The following is a 27,101-nucleotide window of genomic DNA, read 5'->3' as shown; positions in this document are numbered from 1 at the left end:
CAATAGAAATTAATTGGAAGGTTGTGACAGGAAAAGAAAAGCATCATGAGGAGGAGGGTTCATACTATACAGATGTATTTCCGAGGAGACTGCTTTATCACTTTTGCCTAACTCTCACGGTACATGAAGCCACAGTATTTCAAAGCTGGACAAGATCCGAGAAATCATCTGCTTCAGTCACCTCCTTTTGCAAATGGAGTAACTGAAGCCTAGGGAAGAAAAATGGCTAGTCAAAAGAGTTGTATCTATTCAGTTGACCTCATGAAATTACCACTGTTGTAAATCAAAAATGGTCTAGTATTGGCAATTTCATATGGCTCAACCCACTACTAAGTGGAAGCATTGGGAATTCCATTTCAGTAGTCTTTCCAGTTTTCCTCCCACTGTCCCGTATAGCCTCTGATCATCCCCTCTCTTCATTCATAAAATAGTTTCAAGAGTCAGTTAAGTATTTCAGTTAAATGGATGAAAGTGAAGAATTTTCCTTTTTCCTAATGGTAACTTATAAGAATAAAATTTTTCAGTACTTCTGTTACTTGCAAATAACATGATCTTCTTGTCTTGAAAAGTCGAAAGAGGAACAATTTTTAAATCCTTTTTGTATTAGTCTTTTACAGTTTCTATAACAAAATGCCACAGACTGGCTTAAACAACAGGAATTTTATTTCTCACACTCATGAACTGGAAGAATTAATATTGTTAAAATGTCCACGCTACCCAAAACAATATACAGGTTCAATGTAATCCCTATTAAAATTCCAATGGTATTTTTCACAGAAATAGAATGAACAATCCAAAGATTTATATGGAACTAGAAAACATCCTGAAGCCAAAGCAATCTTAAGATTAAGAACAAAGCTGCAGGCATTATGCACCCTGATTTCAAACTGTATTGTAAAGCTATAGTAATTAAAACAGTATGGTGTTGACATAAAAGCATACACATAGATCAATGGGACAGAATAGAGAGAGCCCAGAAATAAAGCCACCCATATATGATCAGTTAATTTACAAAAAAGGAACCAAGATTAGACAATGGGGAAAGGACAGTCTCTCTTTTTTTAATTGAAGTATAGTTGATTTATAATATTAGTTTCATGTATACAGCATAGTGATTCAGTATTTTTGCAGATTATACTCCATTATAAGTTATTATAAGATAATAGCTATAATTCCCACTGCTATACAATATATCCTTGCTGCTTACCTATTTTATACATAGTAGTTTGTATCTTTTAATTCCATACCCTTAATTTGTCCCTGCCCGCTTCCCTTTCCACTTTGGTAACAACTAGTTCATTTTCTACATCTGTGAGTCTGTTTCTGTTTTACACATACATTTATTTGTTTTATTTTTTTAGATTCCACATATAAGTGATATGATATTTGTCTTTCTCTTTCTGACCCATTCACTAAGCATAATATTCTGGGTCCATCCATGTTGCTGCAAATGGCAGAATTTCATTTTTTGCTTATGGCTGAATAATATTCCATTGTAAATATATACAACTTCTTTATCCATTCATCTGTTGATGGGCACTTGGGTTGTTTCCATGTCTTGGCTATTGTAAATAGTGCTGCTATGAACATAGGGTTCGTGTATCTTTTTGTACTAGTGTTTTTATTTTTTTTCCAGCTATATACCTAGGACTGGAATTGCTGGGTCATATGATAGTTTATGTTTAGTTTTTTGAGGAACCTCCATACTGTTTTCCTTAGTAGCTGCACCAATTTACATTCCCACCAACAGTATTCAAGGGTTCCCTTTTCTCCACATTATCCCCAACACTGGTTATTTGTAAACTTTTTGATGATAACCATTCTGACATGTGTGAGGTGATACCTCATTATTGTTATGATTTACACTTCTCGAATAATTAGCAGTGTTGAACATCTTTTCATGTGCCTGTTAGCCATCTCTATGTCTTCTTTGGGAAAATGTCTTTTCAGGTCTTCTGCCCATTTTTTGATTGGGTTGTTTGTTTTTTTGATATTGACTTGTATGTGCTATTTATATATTTTAGATACTAACTCCTTATGAGGGGTTTAGATATTAACCCCTTATTAGGTGATTAGAAAATAGGCAGAGAGGGACTTCCCTGGTGGTCCAGTGGGTAAGACTCCGCACTCCCAATGCAGGGGGCCCGGGTTTGATCCCTGGTCAGGAAACTAGATCCCGCATGCATGCTGCAACTAAGAAGTCCGCATGCCACAACTAAGAAGTCTGCACGCCGTAACTAAGAAGTCCACGTGCTGCAACTAAGACTAAAAAGGCCACATGCCACAACTAAAGACCCCACATGCTGCAGTGAAGATCCCGTATGCTGCAGTGAAGATCCTGCATGCTGCACCTAAGACCCAGCACAGTTGAAATAAATAAATACATTTTTAAAAAAGAAAAAAAAATAGGCAGAGGATCTGAATAGACATTTTTCCAAAGAAGACATACAGATGGCCAACAGGCACATGAAAAAATGCTCAACATCATTAATCATTAGGGAAATGCAAATCAAAACCACAATGAGATATCACTACATACCTGTTAGAGTGGCTATTATCAAAAAGACAAGATATAAAAAGTGTTGGTGAGGATGAGAGAAAAGGGAACCCTTGTGCACTGTTGATGGGAATATAAATTGTTGCAGCCACTATGGAAAATAGTATGGAGGTTCCTCAAAAAATTAAAAACAGGACTATAATATGACCCAGGCATTCCACTACTGGGTATTTATCCAAAGAAAACAAAAATACTAACTTGAAAAGATATATGCACCCTTATGTTCATTGAAGCATTATTTACAATAGGCAATATATGAAAACAACCTAAGTGTCCAATGATAAAGAAGATGTTGTATACATATATGATGGAATATTGTTTAGCCATAAAAAGGAATGAAATATTGCCATTTGCGACAACATGGATGTACCTTGAGGGTATTATATGCTAAGTGAAATAAGTCAGACAAAGACAAATACTGTATGATTTCTCTTATATGAGGAATCCCAAAAAAAAAGAAAGAAAGAAAAAGAAAAATAACATGCTCATAGATACAGAGAACAGACTGGTGGTTGAAAGAGGTAGGGCTTGGGTGTGGGAGAAATGGGTAAACTATTCGGTTTTTTAATTTAAATAAATTGAATAAAATTTATTTTAATTAAAAAAAATGTATTTCTCACAGTTCTGGAGGCTGGCAGTCTAAGATCAAGGTGTCAGCAGGGTTGGTTTCTCCTGAGGACTCTCTCCTTGGCTCGTAGATGGCTGCCTTCTCACTGTGTCCTCATGTGGCCTTTTCTCTGTGTACTTGCATCCCTGGTGTGTCTCTCTTTCCTTTTAAGGACACCAGTCATATAGAATTAGGGCTCCACCCTTATCATCTCATTTATCTACATTTACTCATTTAATTACTTTCTTAAAGACCCTATCTCCAAATATAGTCACGTTGGGGGTTAGGACTTCATCGTAGATTTTGAGAAGCACAATTCAGTCCTAAAACCCAAAGTATTATTTCTAAACTGAAGTAATTCCCAGAAATTATAATAACTGAATCAGACAAGAAATTCTAAAATATATTCTTGTTTTGCCTTATAGTTTGAAATATTACTGTTCTTTCCCCTCCCATTTTTTTAAAATTAAAAAATTAGAAACTTGGGGAGCAAATCGTTGGAATTTCTTAAATTATGTGACTGACAGGTAAATGTGAGTTAAGGTGGCTTACAGGTAAAATCTCTTCAGTATACATCTTATGAATTTCTAGCATGGTTTTTATGTTCTCTACAGTATACTTGTAGAATTTAATGCTTAAATTGAGTTAAATAGATTAAATAAATAAAGCACACTGTTCTGGAAACATCATACTAAATTATTTTCTTGACCTGAAGTGAAAGTTTATACTTGTTTCCTGTTTCAACACAGGCCAAACAGCTGCGAGAGCATTATATGAGCAAGTGTAATACAGAGGTTGCTGAAGCGCAACAAGCTTTGCTGCCGGTGCAGCAGACCATACGTGACCTCCAGAGAAAGGTATGGCCACCAATGTGACTTCCCTTATGTTTTTCTCCACATAACATTTTGGTTTTTGTTTTGCTCTGGGGAGAAACTTGAACTTTCTTGTTCATCTTGGAATTTTTAGTACCTAGTACAGTACCTGAGCCACAATAAAAACTTATTTGCTGTTAGCAGTGTTAATTGATTGGATGAACAGATACATAGATAAATCACCTATTTTGAGGTTATTCTCTTTCATTTCTTTTAAGGTATAATGGGGTTTCCTCTTACCTTTGGTATATAACAAGTTGTCTTTTGAAGAAAGTGAAGACTTCCATAACCTTCTTTTGATCTTAGATGTGCATGTTTCCAAAATCTTTTCTTTTAAGATGTTAGAATATGACAACCATAAGTATTTTCCTTACGAAATATGTGCCATTTGTCATTTCTAAAATTTCTTTTTCATGAAATCAGTAGCAAAGTTTAAAGAGAAGCCTACACAAAATACTTTTATTTTTTGATTTTAACCAGTTACTCCACATTTTATTCTTCCTAATTCATTAATTATTTAGTGTTCAAGCATATAATTTTATTAGTTATCAAAGATTATTCATTGAGTAGAATCTAGTTCAGTTAGTTGTGGATAAGCATTATGACTTTATTATGCTGAGAAAGAAACCTGTTACCTTTTCAGATATATAGAGTGAATACTGAATTTTTATTTTGTTTTAGGTAGTTTTTTTAGCACAGCTTTGTTATAAATGTATGTAAATAAATTCTCACACTTTCAGAGTAATCATGAAATAGGTGTTCTATTTAGTTATATATGCAGAACTTGTCCTTATTCATTGTATATACAACATGTATACTTGTCTCCCCACTACTGTGATTCCCTTGAGAGTTGCATTTATTGCTTCCTTTTAATTTTTCACAGAACTCTTTCCAGTGATAGAAACATTGTGAGTACTAAAAAGACATTAGTTGATCAGCTGTTGTCTTGTTTACAGATTCATTCTAATTCTCCTTGGTGGCTGAATGTGATACACAGAGCAATAGAATTTGGTATTGAAGAGGAACTTGTTCAAAGAGTGCGAAATGAAATAACCAGCAACTACAAGCAACAAACTGGCAAGCTTTCTATGTCAGAGAAGTAAGAAAATAACACAAAACAGAATAGTTATATGAGTAGTCACCCCAAATATTCAGATCATTTGGTATTAAGAGTTACAATTAAAAGTCATAACATATTGTGGTATGAACATCTACATTTTACCTATTGTTGCATATATTTCTTTTTTTTTTTTTTTTTTTGCGTTATGTGGGCCTCTCACTGTTGTGGCCTCTCCCGTTGCGGAGCACAGGCTCCGGACGCACAGGCCCAGCGGCCATGGCTCACGGGCCCAGCCGCTCCGCAGCATGTGGGATCTTCCCAGACCGGGGCACGAACCCGTGTCCCCTGCATCGGCAGGCGGACTCTCAACCACTGCGCCACCAGGGAAGCCCATGTTGCATATATTTCTAACCAAAATATGAGGTGTGCTTTTTTCCTATATATTAGTCATTTTTAACTGTTCTCTTTTCAGTGCTTTTTTTTTCTATTTTTTAGTCTGCTTAAAGTATTTTCTTTGTATCTTTATTGGACAAAGTTGCTTAAAGCCAGCTCTTTAAGCAAAGTTTTGAAACAGACTTGGTTTTGGAGAATTTTTCCCTTGGCGTAAGGCATTCATATTTCCCTATGTCATTCATCCCCTAAGGGTTAAACTCATAGTGCCACAGTGGCCCAGGTTTTATATTATAGAGTCTGCTTTGTCTTCCCCATCTTTCTTCTCAGCAACAATCACCATTCTTCAAGATAGATAAGTTGGGTTATTCCTCTTGAAGTAAGAATGGTGAATAATTCTTCCCAGAGAACAAATATACCCTATCAAAAGTACCTTCAGTGGTTTAACCCAAAGGAATGTCTGTCTAACGTGGGGAATTTAGGTGTTGCGGCAGAACTGTTGATTCTAGGGAGGGGAACAGAGAGGAGGATCTTTATTGCTTCTCAGATCATATCGCAGTGTAACGTCAGCCTTGGGATTAAAGTTGGTTTTCAGTGAAAAATTTAGTATAAGAATATCTTTGAAATGTTTTAAAGTGTTTTAATTTGCTCTTCTAAAAACTTTTTCAGGTGTCTGCTAACACTCTAAAAAATATGCTACATTTTCTATGTGTCATTATCAACTTGGATGTACCTTAATGTAATCATCTTTTTCACCATTCAGAACGTGATGAGCTTCTCATTTCTGAAGTATATGCAGTATATTATGCTTTTGAGTGTACTTCCTTTTTCCCTGTTAAGCCCAAGAATCACTGTTCCAGGATAAGTTGTCATTTATGTCATGAATTCATCTTATCCAGTTTTAAATCTATGTCCTAATAATGTGTTCTGCCAGCATTGTGGCATCAGCTGATAAAGGAAAATATTTTTAAATATCTTGAACTTGTTTTTCTTGAATCACACAGAAACTCTTTTTTTTTTTCTTTCTTAGAAACTACTTTTAAAAGTTGTAAATCCCCATGTTAGAATATATCCCCTATTAAATGTTTTTGAGGTCCCAGGGCTGTAAAAGGACCAACAGGAAACATAAAATGTATAATTCATTACACAAACATGCTTTTAAAAAACATTAGACATAAATAGAAAGTAAGAAAACACATTTTTAAAGTTAATTTTTTTTATATTACATGTATTCAGAAATCATCTTAACACTCCTGCTGTGTTTTTTAATGAGACATATCTGAGACACCAAACTACTTATGTTTGCTTGTTAATGATTCTTGGGGAAGACTATGTAGCTTGGTGATTAAGAGCACAAGTAGGTTCTCAAGACAGACTGCCTGTGTTCATACCTCAGTGCCACCACTTGTTAGCTCTTTGAACTTGGGAAAGTTGTATAAGCTCTCTCTGCCTTAGTTTCTTCATCTATAAAACCACACAGCATTGTAGTGAGGATTAGTAAATTAATATTTGAAAAGTGCTTACTTAAAATAGTACCTACCATTAGTATGGTGTCTAAGAGCTACCTTCTATTACTATGTTTTCTTCTCTTTCATTTAAAAGACCTGCAAGAGAGAACATGGCTAAGACATGTTAAATGCTGATCTGTGATATTTTTCAGCCCTTACTCACATGCTCAGACCTGAGTTAGTGGAGAGAACTTTTCCAAAGCCACTTCTTCCCATTGGTTCAAAGTTAATTTTCGAAGAGCAGTTTAAATTTGTAATAAATTACAAATAAAAAACTGTGTTTCCTTTTTGTGAATAGTACTGATACCTAACCTAATTTTAAATATTGCTAAGTAAATTTTTTTAGAAATTACTGAGCAGCTATTCTATGCGTATTATATATGTTTTTGAAAAAGGGGTATAATCTAATTCTTACCTTCTAAAAGTTAGCTTATTGAGAAGACAAGAGTCATAAATAATTTGAGAAATGTGAGTATGTATAAAAACTAAACAAAGTACTAAAATGAATAATGTTGTTAATAAACTCCATGAACAGATAGAAACAGATTAGTGTTGTGAAATATTGGGAAAGCCTTTTAGGAAGGAAAGTGGGCTCTTTTGAACAATTTGGAGAGAATGGCATATGGCATTTTAGGAAAAAGGATATACTCTTAAAAAGCAAACAAATCTTATTTATATTTTTCGTTTTTTAATTTCTTATTATTCTAGGCTTTTGTTTTCCTTTCAAAACCCCGTACACACACATCCATACATTTTTTTTCTTGACTCATTTTATTTATAGTTTATCAGAATGGTTAAGATCATTGTGTTTGGGTTTAACTTGTGTTTGGGTTCAACTCCTAGCCCTGCCACATAATAACTTTGTATCTTTACTTAAATTACTTTAATTCATTAATCTTCATCTATAACATGCGCACAGTTGGGTATCTATTGAGGTTATACAGGAAAAGTGCTTGGCAAAGTGCCTGGCATTTAGTAAATGCTTAATAAAAATATATGTGTATATGTATAAGTTCCTTGTAATATGGAATATAATTCTTGGCTACTTTTCTCCTTTCTTCTCAGCTTTCTGCCTCTACTTTTCATCCTACAGTCACCTCTACATAGAGCACGGGTGTCAGGGGAACATCTGTAGTCAATCAGTATTAAAAAGAAAGAATGTGGCAATCCTGATTTTTCAAAGACATCAGACACAGAGACAGATTTTGCATATTGTTTTTTGGTTCTGAGGGCAGGCACTATCAGATGTTTTTGTTATCTTTTGTAGTAGACAACACAATGTTATTATTCTTTGTTTACTAGTAGATACCAATTGAATACATTCCTAATGTAAACTCACTCAGGTGTGACTAGGTAAAATGTTGCAGTTTCTTTAACACTTTGCCAACCACTTATTGAATTTTTAGGAAATTGACCTACTGTTCTTTTCTTTGCTGTGTGTGTGGTGCTGGTGATGGGAATCAGGTTCCATGACTGCAGAGGTCTTCAGTTCTTACTTACAACACATATGGAAGACCTAAGTAAGTTCCAGAAGCAAGTAAGAGACGCTGTAAAAAATCTGGAGGGACCTCCATCTCGTCATGTTATTGAGTCTGCAACAATCTGCCACCTCCGGCCAACCAGGCTTCCTCTCAATTGGTAGGTAATAGGAGAAATCATCCAATGAATGGCATCATTCCATTGAGCTAGATTTCTCCTGAGAGAAGAAATACTGGCTCACATAATAAAACATTTCTCATTTGAATTCAGACAAAAGTAGAGATGTATTATTAATCTAACTTTAAAAGAAACCTCTCTAGGACCACATACCTGAGGACCACGTATTTTTTTTTCTAAAATGGCATATTTGTTGTAAAGAAAATGTGAAGTATAAAATACTAAGCCTTTTCTAGAAATCACCTGATTGCGGTTATGTTTGTGAATATTTCTCTGATAATTTCTTCTTTTCCAGCTGTGTCTTTTGTAAGGCTGATGAATTGTTCACAGAGTATGAATCGAAGTTATTTTCTCACACGTAAGTTCTCTGATTGATTATTTCCCATCAGGAAAATGAAACATTTTACAAGACTTGGTATTTTAATTTATACAACTACATTTTCCTCACAATAACATTTCTTATATTTTTTTCTCTTATCCAGTCAGTTTACTAAACTTCAGCATTTGCCCATTTAACATGCTCATTTTCACCTGTGCTGACGTTTACCCCCAAATGCTCCTGTCGTGAAGTAACATGTGCTTGAGGGACAGTTTATGGGAGTACACAGACTGTGCAGTCCAACAGATAATGACCTCAAATCCCTGCTCATGACTATGCACAGATTACTTCTCTAAGCCTCAGGATCCGCATTTGTGAAATGAAGATAATAACACCTCACTGAGTTTTTTTTATATATATTAAGTAAGAAAAGGCATATAATTACTTAGCATAGTGTGGTTTTTCGGGGGGGGGGTTGTTTTTTGGGTTTTTTTTTTTATGGTACGTGGGCCTCTCACTGTTGTGGCCTCTCCCATTGCGGAGCACAGGCTCCGGATGCGCAGGCTCAGCAGCCATGGCTCACGGGCCCAGCCGCTCCGCAGCATGTGGGATCTTCCCGGAACGGGGCACAAACCCGCATCCCCTGCATCGGCAGGCAGACTCTCAACCACTGCGCCACCAGGGAAGCCCTGTTTTTTTAATTAACATCTTTATTGGAGTATAATTGCTTTACAATGTTGTGTTAGTTTCTGCTATATAACAAAGTGAATCAGCTATATGTATACGTATATCCCCATATTTCCTCCCTCTTGTGTATCCCTCCCACCCTCCCTATCCCACCCCTCTAGGTGGTCACAAAGCACCTAGCTGATCTCCCTGTGCTATGCGGCTGCTTCCCACTAGCTATCTATTTTACATTTGGTAGTGTATGTATGTCCATGCCTCTCTCTGACTTCATACCAGCTTACCCTTCCCCCTCCCCGTGTCCTCAAGTCCATTCTCTACATCTGCGTCTTTATTCCTGTCCTGCCTCTAGCTTCTTCAGAACCTTTTTTTTTTTTTTAGATTCCATAAATATGTGTTAGCATACAGTATTTATTTTTCTATTTCTGACTACTTCACTCTGTATAACAGACTCTAGGTCCATCCACCTCACTACAAATAACTCAATTTCACTTCTTTTTATGGCTGAGTAATATTCCATTGTATACATGTGCCACATCTTCTTTATCCATTCATCTGTCGATGGACACTTAGGTTGCTTCCATGTCCTGGCTCTTTTAAATAAAGCTTCAATGAACATTGTGGTACTTGACTCTTTGAATTATGGTTTTCTCAGGGTATTTTCCCAGTAGTGAGAATGCTGGGCCTTATGTTACTTATATTTTTAGTTTTTTAAGGAACCTCCATACTGTTCTCCATAGTGGCTGAATCAATTTACATTCCCACCAAGAGGGTTCCCTTTTCTCCACACCCTCTCCAGCATTTATTGTTTGTAGATTTTTTGAGGATGGCCATGCTGACTGGTATGAGGTGATACCTCATTGTAGTTTTGATTTGCATTTCTCTAATGATTAGTGATGTTGAGTATCCTTTCATGTGTTTCTTGGCAATCTGTATATCTTCTTTGGAGAAATGTCTATTTAGGTCTTCTACCCATTTTTAGTTTGGGTTGTTTGTTTTTTCATATTGAGCTGCATGAGCTGCTTGTAAATTTTGGAGATTAATCCTTTGTCAGTTGCTTCATTTGAAAATATTTTCTCCCATTCTGAGGGTTGTGTTTTGGTCTTGTTTATGGTTTCCTTTACTGTGCAAAAGCTTTTTTAAGTAGGTCCTGTTTGTTTATTTTTGTTGTTTCCACTTCTCTAGGAGGTGGGTCAAAAAGGATCTTGCTGTGATTTCTGTCAGAGTGTTCTACCTATGTTTTCCTCTAAGAGTTTTATAGTGTCTGGCCTTACATTTAGTTCTTTAATCCATTTTGAGTTTATTTTTGTGTATGGTGTTAGGGAGTGTTCTAATTTCATTTTACATGTAGCTGTCCAGTTTTCCCAGCACCACTTATTGAAGAGGCTGTCTTTTCTCCATTTTATATCCTCGCCTCCTTTATCAAAAAATAAGGTAACCATATGTGCATAGGTTTATCTCTGGGCTTTCTGTCCTTTTCCATTGATCTATATTTCTGGTTTTGTGCCAGTACCATACTGTCTTGATTACTGCAGCTTTGTAGTATAGTCTAAAGTCAGGGAGCCTGATTCCTCCAGCTCCGTTTTTCTTTATCAAGATTGCTTTGGCCATTTGGGGTCTTTTGTGTTTCCATACGAATTGTGAAATTTTTTGTTCTAGTTCTGAGAAAAATGCCATTGATAGTTTGATAGGGATTGCATTGAATCTGTAGATTGCTTTGGGTAGTATGGTCATTTTCGCAATGTTGATTCTTCTAATCCAAGAACATGGTATATCTCTCTATCTGTTTATATCATCTTTAATTTCTTTCATCAGTGTCTTATAGTTTTCTGCCTACAGGTCTTTTGTCTCCTTCGGTAGGTTTATGCCTAGGTATTTTATTCTTTTTGTTGCAATGGTAAATGGGAGTGTTTCCTTAATTTCTCTTTCAGATTTTTCATCATTACTGTATAGGAATGCCAGAGATTTCTGTGCATTAATTTTGTACCCTGCTACTTTACCAAATTCATTCATTAGCTCTAGTAGTTTTCTGGTAGCATCTTTAGGATTCTCTATGTATAGTATCATGTCATCTGCAAACAGTGACAGCTTTACTTCTTCTTTTCCAATTTGGATTCCTTTTATTTCCTTTTCTTCTCTGATTGCTGTGGCTAAAACTTCCAAAACTAAGTTGAATAAGAGTGGTGAGAGTGGGCAGCCTTGTCTTGTTCCTGATCTTAGTGGAAATGGTTTCAGTTTTTCACCATTGAGGACGATGTTGGCTGTGGGTTTGTCATATATGGCCTTTCTTACGTTGAGGTAAGTTCCCTCTATGCCTACTTTCTGCAGCGTTTTTATCGTAAATGGTCGTTGAATTTTGTCAAAAGATTTTTCTGCATCTATTGAGATCATCATATGGTTTTTTTTCTTCAGTTTGTTAATATGGTGTATCACGTTGATTGATTTGCATATATTGAAGAATCCTTGCATTCCTGGGATAAACCTCACTTGATCATGGTGTATGATCCTTTTAATGTTCTATTGGATTCTGTTTGTTAGTATTTGGTTGAGGATTTTTGCATCTATGTTCATCAGTGATATTGGCCTGTAGTTTTCTTTCCTTGTGACATCTTTGTCTGTTTTTGGTACCAGGGTGATGGTGGCCTCGTAGAATGAGTTGGGGAGTGTTCCTCCCTCTGCTATATTTTGGAAGAGTCTGAGAAGGATAGGTGGTAGCTCTTCTCTAGATGTTTGATAGAATTCGCCTGTGAAGCCATGTGGTCCTGGGCTTTTGTTTGTTGGAAGATTTTTTATCATAGTTTCAATTTCAGTGCTTGTGATTGGTCTGTTTATATTTTCTAATTCTTTCTGGTTCAGTCTCGGAAGGTTGTGCTTTTCTAAGAATTTGTCCATTTCTTCCAGGTTGTCCATTTTATTGGCATAGTGTTGCTTGTAGTAATCTCTCACGATCCTTTGTATTTCTGCATTGCCAGTTATTCTCCTTTTTTCATTTCTAATTCTATTGATTTGAGTCTTCTCCCTTTTTTTCTTGATGAGTCTGGCTAAAAGTTTATCAGTGTTGCTTGTCTCCTCAAAGAACCAGCTTTTTGTTTTATTGATCTTTGCTATTGTTCCCTTCATTTCTTTTTCATTTATTTCTGATCTGATCTTTATGATTTCTTTCCTTCTACTAACTTTGGGGTGTTCTTGTTCTTTCTCTAATTGCTTTAGGTGTAAGGTTAGTTTGTTTATTTGAGATGTTTCTTGTTTCTTGAGGTAGGATTGTATCGCTCTAAGCTTCCCTCTAGGAATTACTTTTGCTGCATCCCATAGGTTTTGCGTCATCGTGTTTTCATTGTCATTTCTTTCTAGGTATTTTTTTTATTTTCTCTTTGATTTCTTCAGTGATTTCTTGGTTATTTAGTAGTGTATTGTTTAGTCTCCATGTGTTTGTATTTTTTACAGATTTTTTTCTTGTAATTGATATCTAGCCTCATAGAGTTGTGGTTGGAAAAGATACTTGATACGATTTCAGTTTTCTGAAGTTTACCAAGGCTTGATTTGTGACCCAAGATATGACCTGTCCTGGAGAATGTTTCATGAGCACCTGAGAAGAAAGTGTATTCTGTTGTTTTTGGATGGAATGTCCTGTAAATAGCATTTATGTCCATCTTGTTTAATGCATCATTTAAAGTTTGTGTTTCCTTATTTATTTTGATTTTGGATGATCTGTCCATTGGTGAAAGTGGGGTATTAAAGTCTTCTACTATGAATATGTTACTGTCGATTTCCCCTTTTATGGCTGTTAGCATTTGCCTTATGTATTGAGGTGCTCCTATGTTGGGTGCATAAACATTTACAATTGTTATATCTTCTTGGATTGACCTCTTGATCATTATGTAGTATCCTTCTATATCTCTTGTAATAGTCTTTATTTTAAAGTCTATTTTGTCTGATACGAGAATACTACTCCAGCTTTCTTTTGATTTCCAATTGTATGGAATATCTTTTTCCATCCCCTCAATTTCAGAATGTATGTGTCCCTAGGTCTGAAGTGGCTCTCTAGTAGACAGCATGTATACAGGTCTTGTTTTTATATCTATTCAGCCAGTCTGTGCCTTTTGATTGGAGCATTTAATCCATTTACATTTAAGGTAGTTATTGATATGTATGTTCCTATTATCATTTTCTTAATTGCTTTGGGTTTGTTACTGTAGGTCTTTTCCTTCTCTTGTGTTTCCTGACTAGAGAAGTTCTTTAGCATTTCTTGTAAAACTAGTTTGGTGATGCTGAATTCTCTTAGCTTTTGCTTGTCTGTAAAGGTTTTAATTTCTCTGTCGAATCTGAATGAGATCCTTTCTGGGTAGAGTAATCTTGGTTGTAGGCTTTTTCCTTTCATCACTTTAAATACATCCTGCCACTCCCTTCTCTCTTGCAGAGTTTCTGCTGAAAGATCAGCTGTTAACCTTACGGGGATTCCCTTGTATGTTATTTGTTGTTTTTCCCTTATTGCTTTTAATATTTTTTGTTTTTAATTTTTGATAGTTTGATTACTATGTGTCTTGGTGTGTTTCTCCTTGGATTTATCTTGTGTGGGACTCTCTATGCTTCCTGGACTTGATTATTTCCTTTCTCATATTAAGGACGTTTTCATCTATAATCTCTTCAAATATTTTCTCAGTCCCTTTCTTTTTCTCTTATTCTTCTGGGAAGCATATAATTCAAATGTTGGTTTGTTTAACGTTGTCCCAGAGGTCTCTAAGACTCTCCTCAATTCTTTTCATTCTTTTTCCTTTATTCTGCTCTGCAGTAGTTATTTCCACTATTTTATCTTCCAGGTCACTTATCCGTTCTTTTGCCTCCATTATTCTGCTATTGATTCCTTCTAGAGAACTTTTAATTTCATTTATTGTGTTGTTCATCACTGTTTGCTCTTTAGTTCTTCTAGGTCCTTGTTAAATGTTTCTTTATTTTCTCCATTCTGTTTCCAAGATTTTATATCATCCTTACTATCATTACTCTGAATTCTTTTTCAGGTAGACTGCCTATTTCATCTTCATTTGTTAGGTCTGGTGAGATTTTACCTTGCTCCTACATCTGCTGTGTGTTTCTCTGTCTTCTCATTTTGCTTATATTGCTGTGTTTGGGGTCTCCTTTTTGCAGGCTGCAGGTTTGTAGTTCCCATTGTTTTTGGTGTCTGCCCCCAGTGGCTAAGGTTGATTCAGTGGGTTATGTAGATTACCTGGTGGAGGGGACTGGTGCCTGTGTTCTGGTGGTTGAGGCTGGATCTTGTCTTTCTGGTGGGCAGGACCATGTCCGGTGGTGTGTTTCAGGGTGCCTATGACCTTATTATGATTTTAGGCGGCCTCTCTGCTAATGGGTGCGTTTGTGTTCCTGTCTTGCTAGTTTTTTGGCCTCGGGTGTCCAGCACTGTAGCTTGCTGGTCGTTGAGTGGAGCTGGGGCTTAGCGTTGAGGTGGAGATCTCTGGGAGTGCTTTTGCCATTTGATCTTACATGGAGCTGTGAAGTCTCTGGTGGGCCAGTGTCCTGAATTCGACTCTCCCACGTCAGAGGCACAGGCCTGACACCCGGCCGGAGCACGAAGACCCTGTTAGCCACACGGCTAAGAAGAAAAGGGAGAAAAAAAGAAAGAAAGAAAGAAAGGAAGGGAGGGAGGAAGGAAGAAGGAAGAAAGAAAGAAAGAAAAAGATAAAATAAAATTTAAAAGTTATTACAATAAAAAATTTTTAAATTATTAAAAAAAAAAAAATTTGTCATAAAAAAAGAAAAAGAAAGAAAGAAGAGAGCAACCAAACCAAAAACCAAATCCACTAATTATAACAAGCACTAAAAACTATACTAAAAAAAGAAAAAAAACAAAGGACAGACGGAACCCTAGGACAAATGATAAAAGCAAAGCCCTACAGACAAAATCACACAAAGAAGCATACGCATACATACTCACAAAAAGAGAAAAAGGAAAATATATATATATATATTAAAAAAAAGGAAGAGAGCAACCAAATCAATAAATAAATCTACCAATGTTAATAAACCGTAAATACTAAACTAAGATAAACATAAAACCAGAAACAAATTAGATACAGAAAGCAAACTCCAAGTCTACAGTTGCTCCCAAAGTCCACTGCCTCGATTTTGGGATGATTCGTTGTCTATTCAGGTATTCCACAGATGCAGGGTACATCAAGTTGATTGTGGAGATTTAATCCGCTGCTCCTGAGGCTGCTGGGAGAGATTTCCCTTTCTCTTCTTTGTTCACACAGCTCCTGGGGTTCAGCTCTGGACTTGGCCCCGCCTCTGCGTGCAGGTTGCCTGAGGGAGTCTGTTCTTTCCTCAGACAGGATGAGGTTAAAGGAGCAGCTGATTCGGGGGCTCTCGCTCACTCAGGCCGGGGGGAGGGAGGGGTACAGATGCAGGGCGAGCCTGTGGTGGCAGAGGCCAGCGTGATGTTGCAACAGTCTGAGGTGTGCTATGTGTTCTCCTGGGGTAGTTGTCCCTGGATCACGGGACCCTGGCAGTGGCGGGCTGCACAGGCTCCCGGGAGGGGAGGTGTGGAGAGTGACCTGTGCTTGCACACAGGCTTCTTGGTGACTGCAGCAGCAGCCTTAGCATCTCATGCCCGTCTCTGGGGTCCGCGCCAATAGCCGTGGCTCACGCCCGTCTCTTGAACTCATTTAGGAGGTGCTCTGAATCCCCTCTCCTCACGCACCCTGGAACAATGGTCTCTTGCCTCTTAGGCAGGTCCTGACTTTTTCCCGGACTCCCTCCCAGCTAGCTGTGGCGCACTAGCCCCCTTCTGGCTGTGTTCACGCAGCCAACCCCAGTCCTCTCCCTGAGGTCTGAACTCCGAGTCCCGAGCCTCAGCTCCCAGCCCCCGCCCGCCCTGGTGGGTGAGCAGACAAGCCTCTCCGGCTGGTGAGTGCTGCTCAGCACCGATCCTCTGTGCAGGAATCTCTCCGCTTTGCCCTCCGCATCCCTGTTGCTGGGCTCTCCTCCATGGCTCTGAAGCTTAACCCGCCCCCACCCCGTCTCCACCAGTGAAGGGGCTTCCTAGTGTGTGGAAACTTTTCCTCTTTCACAGCTCCCTCCCAGAGGTGCAGGTCCTGCCCCTATTCTTTTGTCTCTGTTTTTTTCTTTTTTCCTTCACCCTACCCCGATACGTGGGAAGTTTCTTGACTTTTCGGAAGTCTGAGATCTTCTGTCAGCATTCAGTAGGTGTTCTTTAGGAGTTGTTCCACATGTAGGTGTATTTCTGATGTATTTGTGGGGAGGAAGGTGATCTCCACGTCTTCTCTGCCATCTTGACGATCTCTTCTCTAGCATAGTGTTTGATACGTGGTAAATGTTCTATAAAAATGTTAGCTCTTTTTAGTAATACACTTTCTCCAACACAGATTTGAAGTCTTCATCCTTGTGTCAGGGATTAAGCTACTTAGTGAGTGCATTTAGTAAAATTATTCCTATTTTACAAACATGGAAATTGAGAAAAGAGTAAGTCTGATTGCCTCAAGAAAAAAAAAAATCAGCAGTGTACTTTTAGGTCATCTTGTGGTTTTTCTGTTTTATTTTTGCTTGGTTGATAGTGGTGGTAATTTGTGTTTTGTATTATTTTAATTCTCAGAGCAAGATTTTAGCCTGGAATTTATAGCCATTTTTTATTAGGCCAGGTTGCTCTCAAGAAAACACTTGTCAAATGTATGATACCTCAAGCATTTTCAGAGTTGGTATGGTTTTTCCAAAAACTTGCAAGCATGATCTTGTAGACATGACATTGAAAGATATTGATGAAATTTTTGTTTTTGACCTTGCTTTCCTATTAGCTCTGGTAATATCATTTTTATAGCACTTGTTACCCACTGACAGTAATTACTGTGGTGGTTTTGTTCTCAAATGTCTTCAGAGTCAAAGGCCAGACTGCAATATTTGAGGAGATGATAGAAGATGAAGAAGGACTGGTGGATGATCGAATACCTACCACCAATCGGGGTCTGTGGGCAATAAGTGAGACAGAGCGATCCATGAAAGCTCTGCTATCGTTTGCAAAATCACATCGATTTGAAGTTGAATTCATTGATGAGGGGAGTACTTCAATGGATCTCTTTGAAGCTTGGAAGAAAGAATATAAGGTAACAGTAATTTAAAACTTCCTTCCCATATTAAGAATTCTCCTCCTTTACATTAATTTTAGTTGCTATTTTCCTTTTTCTCTCTTCAGTTTTTAAAAATCTGCTTTAGAGAGTTGAGGTGTTGTAATTTATCTTTCCCTAAAATGTAATGATTGTAATGATGCGTAATAAATACAATAATACTGAACAAATGAGAAGTTTCTGTTTATTAAATTACTAAAAATCATTACTAAAATGAAATTTATATGAAACCTTTTGTTTTTCCTTGAAAGTGTGTTATTCTAGTCTTAGCTTGGTCTTACACTGCTGTTCTCTGAAATCAGAGTGTGGCTTTTTTTCTTTTTTTGTTTTTTTCTTTTGCTCTATGAATAACAACCAAATACCAACAACCTTAAAGATTGGAGAACATAATAAACATTTCTCAACATACAAGACTAGAAACCATTGCAATTAATAATGCACAGAGGGGGCTTCCCTGGTGGCGCAGTGGTTGAGAGTCCGCCTGCCGATGCAGGGGACGCGGGTTCGTGCCCCGGTCCGGGAGGATCCCACATGCCGCGGAGCGGCTGGGCCCATGAGCCATGGCCGCTGAGCCTGCGCGTCCGGAGCCTGTGCTCCGCAACGGGAGAGGCCACAACAGTGAGAAGCCCGCGTACCGCAAAAAAAAAAAAAAAAAATGCACAAAGGGACTCTTCATATTTATCCTTTAATAATTTCATCATATCATAGCTCTATGCTTGAGATTCCAGAATTCATTAATTTTGAATTATTCTTTATATGTGGATTTTTTAATCCCTTGTCCTACTTTGCAAGTGAGATGGGTGAGGAAACAAAAGAAGTGGGTTTTTTATTTATAATGTTATATTCCATTTGATATCTTTTATTTTTTTAATCTAAAGTTCTTGCCTTTTAAAGCAGGATAAAAATTTCTCTCAAGAAAGAGAAGCTGTGCTGTCTGTAATATCAATTCACACATTTGATAGATTGAAGAATGATACTTCTATAGCATCCAAATCATTGGTTCATAATAATTTTTTTCTTTTCACATTACTATTCTAAAAGCAAAAGCACATTAACACAGTTAATTACAGCAAGTCATGGAAGAGACAATACTATATACAGTGTTCATTTGCCCCTACGTTCTTCCTTTGAGCTCAGTTTAGCCACATGGTCTGTGTCAGAGGAGTGCTTATCATGCAGTTCACCCAGATCTTTGTTCATTTGTTCTCCATAACATTGCAGACTAAACCCTTTAACAACAGTGTAAATGAATGAGCTACTGCTACACACATCAATCAGGATCTAACTCAAAGCATAATGTTAGTTAGTGAAGAAAGCATATCAAAACATTTTATACTGATTGATAGCATTTTTATAAATTTCAGAAACATATAAAACCAGATTATTAAGGATGTATAGATTAGTATAACTCCAGCAAAAAGTACAGAATAGTAAGTCCAATTCAGAATAGTGGTTACCCCATTGTTGGGGGTTAAAGGAAGAATGTGTGAGGCAAGAGAGTGATGCAGTTGAGAAGGAACACAGGCTTCCTAAGGAACTGGCATTATTCTCTTTCCTAATTCGGATGATGTGGACTCAGTTGTATACTTTAATATTCTAATATTTTAATATTCTCATTATCATATATACATATCATTTTGAGAATGTGAAATATTTTATAATAAAAAGTATTTCTTTAAAAAATAAAGCAGAGATTCCACCAGTGTAGTATTGATCTGTAAAGATCTTTGGTCCTACCAAGAAATCTCAGGGTATGCTGTTCCTGAGATTCTGAAGAGGCAATACACTATAGTGTCCTGTGGAGATTATTCAGTCCCACTTCCTCATCCTAAAAATGGCCCAAGAATTGCTTGTACCTTAGACCCGTAATGAAAACACTGTGTATGTTTTAAGACCTCACTGAAGACTCTTGACCAAGGGACATCTTGGTGGTTTTAACCAGTTTTAATTATGTGCTTTACCACTGTCTGTCTTTTCTGTTCCTTCAGTTGCTTCATGAATATTGGATGGCTCTGAGGAATCGTGTTTCTGCTGTTGATGAACTTGCAATGGCTACAGAACGACTAAGAGTACGTGATCCTAGGGAGCCAAAGCCCAGTCCACCAGTTCCTCATATCATTGAACCACATGAGGTAATTTGCAAATGAATCACAGAAAAGAACACAGCAAATAGATGTCACAAAAATCCAAGTTCCATAGAAGGGATAGAGTCAGGGCAGTGATGTCTTCAATAAGTAAGTGTTTCATATCTGCTCTTCGTTTGAGCCATATGAAGTTGTTTGTTTTTGTAGGCCAGAGATGAGCAATTTCATGTCTAATACATGCTTTGCATTCACTGTTTGGGTTCATTTGCACGTTTATTTGTTTCTCTCCACGTTGCATAGTCATCTATTCTTGAGCACCTTTTGTGTGCCAAAACCTAAAGATATTCTTGGTCAGTTTTTAGATGTATGTCCTATTACTTCAGCTTTTTCAGAACTAAAAAAATCTCCCGTAAGAATAACCAAGAACTGATTTTGCACTGTTTTCCTTTGCTAATGATGAACAGATATTGACAACTTATCGTCTGTTAAATTCCTCTTTGTATCTCAGAATTAAAAAAATAACTCCACCAACCTTTTTTCTTCATATTAAAAATATTATTTTCTTTAGAATTTGTTTTTATTCCTTTAATCTTTTAAATTTTTTTTTCCTATAAAGCTTGGAGACTGTAACTTAGAAAAACTTAGAAATATTCATTATATACTATTTCACTTCATTTTTAAAATAGAATTCTCAATAAGTTTTAAGTGAAAACAAATTCCTCTTTTTTTTTTTCTGTTACTGTATTCTACTGAGGGTGGGGGCACAGAAAGTAGGAGCAGAGAGATTCTTCCCTGGATTTCTTAAAATCACTTCATTTGGATGGCCAAAGTAGCATACCATTTTATTTTTCTTTATCCCATAAATGTATTACTGAAAAATCATACACAAATAGCCTTTGGTTGATTTTTAACCTACTTCAGGTATATAGGGAAGCTTTTTATTTAAAAGAATTCTACATTGAATTTTGTCTTCTATACAGCAAAATATATATATGTTTTGAAATATGTTAATATTATCTAGTATCCCTTTTGCAAATTTTAGTTTTCACATGTAAATATGTTTTCATAAAATAGGATACTTTTTAAGAAAGAATTAAAATAGAAGAATTGTGCGTGTTTAATGTAATGTAACCATCTTAGAATAAAGAAGTTGTTTTGTTTCTTTTTTAGGTAGAACAAAATCGTATAAAACTACTAAATGATAAAGCTGTTGCTACATCACAGCTTCAGAAAAAACTTGGGCAGCTTCTTTACCTAACTAACTTGGAGAAGGTATTGTTTTTAAAAGATGCTACTTTTTCCCATACTGTATTATCAATAAACCACTTTATTGACTCCTTTCATTTAATCTATTAGTCCCCTTATTAATGGTATAGGTGTTTTTTTTAATCATTCTTTTATTTGTTTGTGTTAGTTATGTGAGTCAGAACACTAGCTATGTCTGCAATAGCTACACAGATCACAAAAGAAGATGATATCTATAGAAAATGTTATACAGATAGTGTAAAGGGTATGCAGTATATAGTATAGCACAATGTAAACAGACTGTAGTTGCAAGCCTTGAATAGCGAAAGTATTACAACATACCACTCAGCAAAGGTAAACGCATGCATCCAATAACGCACAGATTTTTTTAATTTGTTTTTTGAAACTGTGTAGTGTGTTTGGAAAGTTGCTAAATAAGAGGACACGGTAATGAATTATTTAATGTAATTCACAACATATTTTCTTAGTAGTAAGCAAAGTACTGTATTAGACATTGATGAATATAATTCCATTTTCTGGCAAGAATAAATGGGAGTGGCAGAGTAACTTATCAGAACAACATATAATAGTAGATTTTTGGATAGGGCAAATGAAGGAAAGCAGTACTACAATTGGTCCTGAAAACTAGTACAAAATACATTTAAGTGAATCATTAAATCTCAGCAATGACAAAATGAAAAAGTTGGACATTCTTTATAGGTAAAATAGCATAGTAGTTAAGAAGGTAGACTTTTGGACCTAGATAGTGCAAATTTGAATCATGATGCCACTATTTTCTGATATAGGACTTTATTCAAGTTATTTACTTCTCTTTGTCCCATCTGTAAAATGAGAAAAGTAACACTATCTTGTAGGGCTCTCTTGAGGATCATATGAATTAATATATGTAAGTGCTGGAGTGTTTACTGGTTTATTAAGCACTTTCTAGGTATTCACTATTAATATTATTATATTATTACTATTATTATAACGATGACTACTATTTTGGCAGGGAAAAAAAGAGAAGAACTTTAAGTCAATCTCACAAAATGCTAGCTATGGAAAAATAACATTCGGAAAAAAGGTCTTGATATTTCTGGACATGAGTTTTTAAAATATAAGATTTCTGTACTTTAAATGTGAGAGTCAAAATTAAGAGATTGTTGATGATTCTTTTAGTTATGGAACATAAGTTGATATCCTCTATATGTTGAATTATTTTTTTTAAATTAAAATTCCAAGGATATAATCTATGTAGGAAAACCCATTTGGCAAAAAAATATAAGAAAAAAATATTTACTCTATAAATGAAGGAAAATAAGCAATCTGCAAACTACTAAGCCTAGGACAAATCCAGCCCATCACCTGTTTTTGTGAATAAAGTTTTATTGGAATACAGCTATACTCATTCATTAAGTATTGTCTACAGCTGCTTTTGTGCTCTAATAGCAGAGTTGAGGAGTTGCAACAGAGATCATATGGCCCACAAAGCCTAAAATATTTACAATCATGCCCTTTATGGAAAAAATGCTAATTCTTACATTAAATAAATTAGAAAAAAAGAGGTATTGTAAATTCTGGTAGATTGTTTACAAAATGCTATAGTAATACCTCTCTTGCGTGCTTGCTCTTGGTTAATCCCCTCCTACACTGACTCTAGGCTTCGTCAGATGACTTGTTTTTGGCCTTGTGTCACAAACAGAGATTTGAAAAGTCCACGCACTTTGGAATTCTCCCAATCGTGTCATGTTTTGGAACTCTGAAACTATGTGAAGAAGCCCAGGTTACCTTTCTTGAGGAGCAAAAGCCTCAGCTTAGCCCTCTCCCCAGACCAGCTGGCCTACCAACTGCTAGATAAGAGTGTGGGCCGTCCTGGACCATCCAGCCCAAGCCAAATCAGTGTATCCCAAAGTAACCCAGGTGACCTGTAGCATCAGGAGAAATTCATGTTTTATTAGCCACTAAGGTTTTAGGTGTTTTGCTATGTTACCTGAAACAAATCAATAATTAACAGATGAAAAGAACTTTTTTTAAATGCTGCATACTTACATTGTAGTTAATGGAATTGTCTTAACCATTAGAACTTCTGAATCCATGCACAATTTAGCTTTTTTTTTCTGATTATAAGAGTCAAAGGATAATCAAGAACAATTTAGTAATCTATGAGTCTAATTTACTTTCCTTTATGTTTTCCTCAGTTTTAAAACCTGTTCATTTGATGACTTAATTTGGAAATCTTTCAGTTTTTAAAGAGACTTTGAAAAGCTATTATACTTCAACATAATTTCCAGGCATAGATAGGTCTCAAGTCAGTAATATTTCTGGTTTCTAATTATTTGCTGTGCCTTGGTGAGATTAGAAAAAGGATACGGAGAAGAAATCAGTATTAATAAGGAGTTATGTGAATAAATGCCTCTTCCCAATGTCTTTGTTCCCATGCCAAGTGGACATGCAGAATATCTATTTCTTTATTAAAAAAATATATCTAACATGAAAGTAAAATTTGAGAATTTAGGTAAATTATCTCATATTTTGCTTTTTATTTTGCCTTCTATCATAATCACAAATACAGTAATACGGTAACTTTAACAAACTGTGTTAAAAATTGTGTCCATTTTTTTCTTCACACCTTAAATAAATGTTATTTGTAAATCCCAGGAATGATAGTATTAATATATGAATTATTAGGTCATCTCAATTATTAGATTATTTTAATTGCCAGCATTTACTCTTATAAATGAGTTGTAGAACATGTAACGGCTTTTAAAATATAACTAATATATGTTTTAATTCTTTTTTGGATAGTCTCAGGACAAAACATCAGGAGGTATTAATCCAGAACCTTGTCCAATCTGTGCTCGGCAACTGGGAAAACAGGTGAAATTATGATAAATATTACATGCATTTGTAAAATACTTTACAGTCTTCAAAGGCTTTTACGTACAACTCGCCCCACCCTCAAACTTTGCATGCAAGGCAAATACTACCTCTGTCTGAAAGGTAGGGCCAAAGGTTAGCTGACAGGCTTAGTGCCAAATATGTTTGAGCAATGTTTTCCCTTAAGTGATAGGTAAAAACATATTTCTAGAATAGCTCCATCTTTTTCATTAAAGGTGAATAATTTTAAGTATTGCTTCCAGTCACTTGAGTCTGTCAGTTTACCATGGTTATTTGGTACTTGTACAGAAATATAATACAGCATACACAGATTTACTTAAGTTATGACAAAGGTATAGTAACGTAGTTCTTACTTAACATTATTACTGTCTAATAGTACCAGTATTTAAAGCGCAAATAACAGCAATCCTGAGGGAATTCATATGTGATTTTTAGAAGACTATTATATCAAGTATATTTCTTCGTGAATATTAGTATACAAATGTCTATAAACCTAAGGAACTGTATTAGTTTTCCTCAAAGAGATTCTTATTTTTACTTTATGAAATGTGATTTATGATACTATAAGTTCCTACTTTGTATGATAAATAAATATATGTAATATCGGTATATTCACTGCTTTTCAAATTTTGAAAGATAAGTCTATTACTATTAAATGAGTAAAAGTGTCCTTGGCACTTTTTTCTATGGAGCTGAGAGTAGAAGCCTAAATATATGAGTTCCATATTCTGACCAGCAATAATCAGAAAGAACATATCTTTTAGTTTCCATGATTCATGGAGAAGATAAGATTTTAAAGGACATTTTTTTGATAATAAATCTTAAAAGGACAGATTGGTAATGGAGGAGAAGAATAGTAATGTACAGATACTGGCAATTTCTGTTAAAAATCAGTGATAAAAACATTTTGATAAAAATTACTATAAAAATGGAAAGGATCATGGTGTAAGTAGTTTCTTCTTTGCTTTTAGTTTTGATGAGATTCATGCAACTAGATTGTCTCAGAAATTTTATTATGTTTAACATTTCCATCTCATTTTCTATATAATAAACGCTTTAACATGTGAAAATGTAAATCTGCTTATTACTAAGTTGTGTAGAATATATTGAATATGACATTATGTCCAAATTAATGTTGTAGTCAGTCTATCCTGTTACTCTACTGTGAGAGTGCTAAAGAGTAATTTGCATTTTTCCTAAATGCTGAAATGAGAACACCAGCATCTTACAAAATAATGATGACTGACTATTATTCTCCTATTAGGGTGAACAGAACTAAAGACTATGAAAGCTTAGTCTGGTTGGACTAAAAAATAGTTAGTTTAAAAGTATAACTTAGTTTTTATGACTTAAAGCATATTTATATCATGAAATAGTTAGGAAATGAAATTATGACTCCCTTCTTCTAATATGTTTATAGATTGGAAGGCATCTTTGAAAGCATCTCACTGAGGCATATTCTATGTGTTTTCTTTTTTAGTGGGCAGTACTGACCTGTGGGCACTGTTTCTGTAATGAATGCATTTCAATTATTATCGAACAGTACAGCGTGGGGTCTCACAGGAGCTCCATTAAGTGTGCCATCTGCCGCCAGACCACATCTCATAAAGAAATTTCGTATGTCTTCACCTCAGAGAAAGCCAGCCAGGAAGAGGACATCCCTGTGAAGGTAAAGTCGGTTAAGAACGTGTAGATGCAGAGTCAGAGCAAAATAATAGGAACCAGTATCTGGCAGTGAGAGCATCAAAATCAGAACACGGCTGGCCCAGTGACTATGGAGCAACCACTGTTGTCTGTAGATACACTGCCTGAAAGCCTCAGCTTTACCGTCTACTCGTTCCTCGTGGGAGGAACACAAGAAAGCTTTTTCAAACAGAGTGAGTTAGTAATAGTTAAGCCCATCATGGCAAAAAAAGTAACATAGAATTCCAGTCCCTTACTACTTTTGCAGTGTTTCTGTCCATTACAAATTGATAGAGCTCTGGTTAAATTCAAGGTTTCTTTTTCTTCATTCTTCCATTCAGCCCCGGGTATCAGGGAAAAAAGATGTGCCCCACCAAATTGAAGGATAAAAAAAATTGATTATTGAAGTTAGTGAAGACTGTCACAAGAAGGAGGTAGTGCACGTTTAGACGGCGTGGATTGGTATTTCAAAGTATAGCCAGAACTTCGCTTTATTTTCCTAATTTTTTTCCCATGCTTCATTCAGAACTTTAAGAAATAAGACTATAATTTAAAATCCAAATAGGATCTTTAACTGGACTTTCTGCCTAAGGGGTATTTACTTAATGAGAAGCCTCTACTAGACTTTTTTGTTCTTTGTTTTACTTAAGCATGCTTTTTTTTTCTCTCTCTCTAACCAAACTCAGACAAAGGACAACTCAATGTATGAGTATAGTAGGGAATATAGGCCAGAAGGAGTGGTTAGGAGAATGGGGCAGCTGGCTCATAAGCAAGAGGTAGTAGAATATTTTTCATTCATTTCTTCTCCTTCTGGGTCGCTGATGCTCTCTGCTCACTTATTTTCAGGGTTGTATTTTGTGAGTAGAATTAACCACAAGTTGAAGCTGCCAGGAGTTAGGCAGTTGTTAGGATGCCCCCTCCCGAGAACACTGGAGTTCCATTAAACAATATCTAATTGCTATTTATGCCCACTGTCATTTGAGTAAAACCTGAAAATATCATTCACAGTGCTCTCAAGTGTGTTGAGGTAAACAAAATCCCAAAGTTGGGATGAACTTTCATTCATTCATTCTTTCCATACATGTTTACTGGACACATACTGTATGCCAGGCAGTGTTCTGGGCCTCACAGATGCAACACACACTCATGAATAAAACAGGTATGATTGCTGCCCTCATGGATTTTACATTTTGGCAGTCGGGGGAAGGAGTTTGAGTTGAGGCAGAAAGCACAGACGTTAAGCAAATAATTGACGTGATAAGCACTACAAAAGAAAATCAAACCTGGCTTCTCTGAGGGAATGGCAGTTAAGTAGATGTCTAAAGGATGAATGGATCAGCCAACCTAGAGAGAGAGAGGAAGCTGCAAGACAGAAAAAAACAAACAACCAA

General features: G+C 36.1%; 1 protein-coding gene across 2 annotated transcripts in view; it reads left to right on the top strand.

Annotated features, from left to right (window-relative positions):
* Positions 1–27,101, top strand: part of SHPRH (SNF2 histone linker PHD RING helicase) — a gene marked incomplete at its 5' end in the record, with an annotated part of 79,809 nt that overhangs the window by 33,310 nt on the left and 19,398 nt on the right. For both annotated transcript variants that reach the window (XM_079716875.1, XM_079716876.1), the window contains 9 exons: positions 3,914–4,021; positions 4,993–5,135; positions 8,459–8,632; positions 8,946–9,008; positions 17,554–17,779; positions 19,789–19,932; positions 21,055–21,156; positions 23,935–24,006; positions 25,508–25,696. In XM_079716875.1, coding sequence (XP_079573001.1) covers positions 3,914–4,021; positions 4,993–5,135; positions 8,459–8,632; positions 8,946–9,008; positions 17,554–17,779; positions 19,789–19,932; positions 21,055–21,156; positions 23,935–24,006; positions 25,508–25,696 — 1,221 coding nt within the window. The remainder of the gene's footprint in view (positions 1–3,913; positions 4,022–4,992; positions 5,136–8,458; positions 8,633–8,945; positions 9,009–17,553; positions 17,780–19,788; positions 19,933–21,054; positions 21,157–23,934; positions 24,007–25,507; positions 25,697–27,101) is intronic.

The sequence above is a fragment of the Hyperoodon ampullatus genome (genome assembly GCF_949752795.1).
Source record: "Hyperoodon ampullatus genome assembly, chromosome: 12".
NCBI classification, from domain to species: Eukaryota; Metazoa; Chordata; class Mammalia; order Artiodactyla; family Ziphiidae; genus Hyperoodon; species Hyperoodon ampullatus.
The sequence above is the reverse complement of the archived record's forward strand: the minus strand, read 5'-3'. Positions and strand labels throughout refer to the sequence as shown.